At 37.2% G+C, this 5,000-nt stretch overlaps 1 protein-coding gene across 1 annotated transcript in view; it reads right to left on the reverse strand.

Annotated features, from left to right (window-relative positions):
* scrn2 (secernin 2) overlaps positions 1-5,000 on the reverse strand; it is a 7,656-nt gene that overhangs the window by 1,805 nt on the left and 851 nt on the right. Inside the window, exons 2-7 of the mRNA XM_016545616.1 lie at positions 4,684-4,846; positions 4,304-4,485; positions 4,020-4,219; positions 2,997-3,212; positions 696-861; positions 453-621 (exon numbers count right to left, since the gene is read on the reverse strand). Coding sequence (XP_016401102.1) covers positions 453-621; positions 696-861; positions 2,997-3,212; positions 4,020-4,219; positions 4,304-4,485; positions 4,684-4,845 — 1,095 coding nt within the window. The 5' untranslated portion in view covers position 4,846. The remainder of the gene's footprint in view (positions 1-452; positions 622-695; positions 862-2,996; positions 3,213-4,019; positions 4,220-4,303; positions 4,486-4,683; positions 4,847-5,000) is intronic.

Raw genomic sequence — 5,000 nt, forward strand, 5'->3', positions numbered from 1 at the left:
GCTAATATCGTTATCTTTATAGTTATCTTTATAGTTATCGTTCTTGGTCTATACTAAAAGGCTTGCTTTTACTTTCTAAAAAAGTATAAACTATCAGTCAAACAACAGAAGGCATGTAGTAGATTGTGTACTAGGGCTGCACGATAAATCGCATGCGATATTTAACGCGAGCACGCACGTGATGGAGATTTACCGCTGATTACAGAACCGGCTTTACTGATAAGATGCGCGTTAAATATCGCATGCGATTTATCGTGCAGCCCTATAATGTGTACAATAGGTTTTTTCTGCAAAGTTTTGCTCATGTTGATAATTTAGAGGCCTTAGAAATTTGTGTATTAGATATGATACAGTAGGCTTTGCAGGCTTCATGTTCAAAATCTTAAAAAACAAATAATCCAAAGAGCATTTTATCAATAAAAAGCCTTTGTTCTTCATTTTCGCAGACTTACAGGACCGATCGTTGCTGTCTGGTGGGCTTTGTACAGCTCGTGTTTCCGGTCCACCTGGTGCTGGAACCGAGGCTGTGTCCTAACAGGATCGTCTGGGCCGTACTGGGGAGACATCACCATGTTGACGGGCCTCATGCGTTCCGAGAAGATAAAAGGCTTGAATACAGACCTGCAAGAGAAGGATCAAAGTGTGAAGAGTTGACCCTGACAACGTAGGTTAGAGCTGATCTTTCAGGGTCACACCTGGAGGGGTTGGGTGTGGCAGTGAAGAAGTGAACGCAGGGCACGTCTGGGTTGCGCGGGAGGATGGACACCATGCTGCCTGTAGTACAGAAGCCCTCCGAATCCATACAGATCCCGCTGGCCTTGTCCCTCAGGATGCTCATCATCACCTCGGCCGTCACCGAGCCTGTGCAGAGCGAAGTCAGGAGAGGAGAACAACATGTGTGGCAGGTGCACATGACACAGTTACTATTACAGAAATAACTTTAAAGAACTTCTTCAGACATTAATGTTCAATAACATGTTCAAATGTCATATTTCAGGTATAAACTGGCCTGTCAGCTCTGTTATACGGCAAATGGCATAGATTACCATTCAAAAATTTGGGGTCAGCAAGATTTTATGTTTTTGATACAAGTCCCTTATGCTTATCAATATTAATATTATAATATTACAGAATAATAAGATAAAATAGTTTATTACAAAATAATGTGAAATATAATTATGTTTTCTATTTTAATATATATTAAAATGTCATTTATTCCTGTGACGACAAAGCTGAATATTCAGCATCATTAGTCTTCAGTGTCACATGATCCTTCTAATCATTCTAATATGCTAATTTGCTTCACAAGAAACATTTCTTATCATTATCAATGTTGAAAACGGTTGTTGTGCTGCTTAATATTTTTGTGGAAATCATTATACATTTTCTTTCAGGTTTCACTAATGTATAGAAAGTTCAAAAGAGCAGCATTTATTTGAAAAACAGTTCAATTGTATTTAAATGTATTTACTGTCACTTGTGATCAATTTAATGCACCCTTGATGAATAAAACTATATATATTTTAAATCTTACTGACCCCAAACTTTTGAACAGTAGTGTAGATTAGATGATGCCAAATGAACCTGTAAAACCAGCAAGTCACAGTAACATCTGTAATTGTGCAATTATGTATTTAATAAAAAAATAATGCAAAAAAAGGCATGCATTGTATACCACAAAATAAAAATAACATAATATATTCCATTAATTTTAAATGGGTCATATGATGCGATTTCAAGTTTTCCTTTCTCTTTGCAGTGTTACAAGCTGTTCGTGAATAGATAAGATCCCTAAAGTTGCAAAGACTAAAGTCTTCCGGTGCGATGCAACGCAAGTTACGCAACGCGTAAAAGACAGTACAAGTCATTATAATCCATAATTATGTCCCCACTGGATGCAACGAATGCCTCGTTTGTAATGGGTTTTAATGTTTTTGTGTCGTCGCTCCGGCTGGGACACGCCATCACAGTATTGTGAGGGGCGTAACATTTCCGTCTCACGCTTGAGGTATTCGGCCAATCACAACACACTGGATAGCTGGCCAATCAGAGCACACCTCGCTTTTTCAGACCGATGAGCTTTGTAAAAATTGACGCGTTTCAAAAAGGCGGGGCATAGAGGAGAAACAATAATGTACAGTATGTGGAAAATAATGTGTTTTTTGAACCTTAAACCGCATAAACACATTTCATTACACCAAATACACAAAATAATGTTCTTTTTAGCAACATCATATGACCCCTTTAATAATAAAACAACATTAAATAGTACATTTGTATTCAATAAAAATATAAGGTATAAATAATAATAATAATCATGTATTATAATATAAATGTGGGAGCAGGATCCCAAAAAAAAAACATTGAAAAAAATAAAATAATCACCACACCACAATCAAGTAGTGACATTTTGAGCAATTGGGAAAACAAAACAAATGCTACTGTATCTCAAATAGTACTAGTAGTTGCATGGCAATTCAAGTCACATGATTCATTATAAGCACTACATAATTACATAAACCACATTCAATATATAAAACACACAGTATTATTATTATTATAGTAAATTATTAGAAACGGAAAAGAAGACAAAATCTTATAATCATAATGTCATAATAAAAAGTCACAAATTTAGTTGTCCATGCCACATGATTGTAAAGCGCTTCGGGTATACAAAAATACACAATAAAGCGCTATATAAATGCATCATTCATTCATGCTTTTACTAATAATTGCTCAAATAAAAAATAAATAAAGTAAATGTAAATGCAGTTTCTAAACAGTAGATGGCAGTATTCAACATATTTTAATGGATACACTCTTCAAAATAACAAAACAACTCTGGATAGCAAGAGTTAGGATAGAACTCATCTGCATCTTACTGCAACCAAAACACTTCAAATACACATTTCCAAAACCTAGCTATAAGATTCAAGTTCCCTGTTGTTAACACAACCCCACTCCTCAGTTATGATGGCAGAGAAACGCAAACGTACCGTTGTGCTGCTGGAGCAGGGCTGTGCCGCCCACATACCGCTGCTTGGCCATTTCCATCCTGGCAGGGGGGTTGTCAGGGCTGAAGACAGCAGAGAAGCTGAAGTCCCCCTCTCCGCTCCACCAGCCCTGAGCCTGAGCCACAGCGCGCAGCTCCGAATGCTCCGTAGAGATCTCTGTGCCTATCGTCAGCTGGTTAGAGATGTTCTTGACTCCCTCTGACAAAATAAATAACCTCGGGTTTATTTTTAGAGATGGATTTTTTTTAGATATAAAACTGTTATATCAATACATGAGATGTTTTATCCTGATATAGCTATTGTACATAGATATATAACTGCAAATAAAGTGGGGCCCAAAAGTCTAAGGCCACACTGTAAATCTGGGATTTAAAATCTAATACAGCCTGTAAATAAATAAATGATTTTGAAAATGCTAAAACAAAGTAACATTACAAATCAAATATTTTAGTACATTTATATAAGCTGTTCATTTCTATTATTAATGTTATAATTATTATGTATATAATTGTATATTATAAATTACATAACTTGACACATTTGTAATTCCTCTCTCTATAACATATACAGTCGTGGTCAGAATTATTGGCACCCTTGGTAAATATGATCAAAGGAGGCTGTGAAAATAAATCTGCATTGTTAATCATTTTGATCTTTTATTTTAAAAACTCACATAAATCTAACCTTTCATTGGAGAATTAAGAATTTAAAATGGGGGGAAATATCATTATGACATAAATGTTTGTTTCTAATACACATTGGACACAATTAACGGCACCCTTTTATTCAATGCTTATATGCCAAATGCCAATAATTCTGACCACGACTGTACATGTATATTATATATGTGTGTGTGTGTATATTATATATATATATATATATATAATATTATTTAAGCTAATATATTCTTTGATTTTGGTTCTTTTCAGACAGATCCTGAGAGAACAAAACTGTATAAAAATGTACTTATGCATTCACCACTAACCATGAATCATCTTTCCTCACCTGTGACTTTCTGTGCAGCCCACAGTTTCCCAGCAGTCTCTAAGACCCAGGCTTCCTGTCGGTCCACTAGTAAGAAGGTGTTGTGGTAACTAAAGGGTTCGGCGGTCTCCCTGCAGGCTCCGCCCTGACCGTGCTGCTCCAGCAGACCTGTGATCACATTCAGAGCGGCCCATGCGCTGTCCCCGCGCTCCAGACCCAGCCTTGACACACACAATATACATCATCTGGTCAATATTAAGACTAGAAAACAGGAAGATAAAGACGTTTGCTTGTTTTGAGCTCACCGAACCAGGTCCATTCCCAGCAGAGCTTCTTCTGGATCCACAGGCTCCTTGGTCCAGACGGCCTCATTCCCAATACACACCCCTTGTTCATTAGCCCCCATCTCAGCCCCCCAGAGCCAAGCGGGTCTGCTCAGCACAACCGCATGAGTGTGCTCTGCTTGAGGAATGGAAATGTATGTGCACTACAAGGAAAAGAGAATCACCTGTAAATCATCTATGGTTTGGCCACAACTCCAGATTTTTGTTTGACAACCACATATTTGGAGGAAAAAGGGGAGAAAATTTGAAACATATATTAAAATATATTTTAAATAGAAAGCAGGTATTTTAAATGCAAATATTATGCACTTTAATGAAATGTAATGAAAAAGTCAGTTCACCTCCACTGTAGATCCAGGAGCGTGTGGGGATGCAGGGAAATACACCACCTCCTGCACCTCATCCCTTGGCCGGTCAGAGTTCTTACCAAATATCACATAATCTTCTTTTGAACCCGGAGGCAGAGATACAAAACAGTCACATGACCGAGGCGGTTCAGCCATCCTATATCAAATCAGTACATAAGGATCAATGCAGTGGATCACATTCAAATGACAATAACATACCTATGCGCAATGGAAAGAATAGCAGTATGGAAAAAGGACTGATAAAATATTACATACATAGGCTTAGATACCTAGTCAAAAAAAAAAAAAAA

Source organism: Sinocyclocheilus rhinocerous, unplaced genomic scaffold (assembly GCF_001515625.1).
Source record: "Sinocyclocheilus rhinocerous isolate Xijiao unplaced genomic scaffold, SAMN03320098_v1.1 scaffold2685, whole genome shotgun sequence".
Classification (NCBI taxonomy): domain Eukaryota; kingdom Metazoa; phylum Chordata; class Actinopteri; order Cypriniformes; family Cyprinidae; genus Sinocyclocheilus; species Sinocyclocheilus rhinocerous.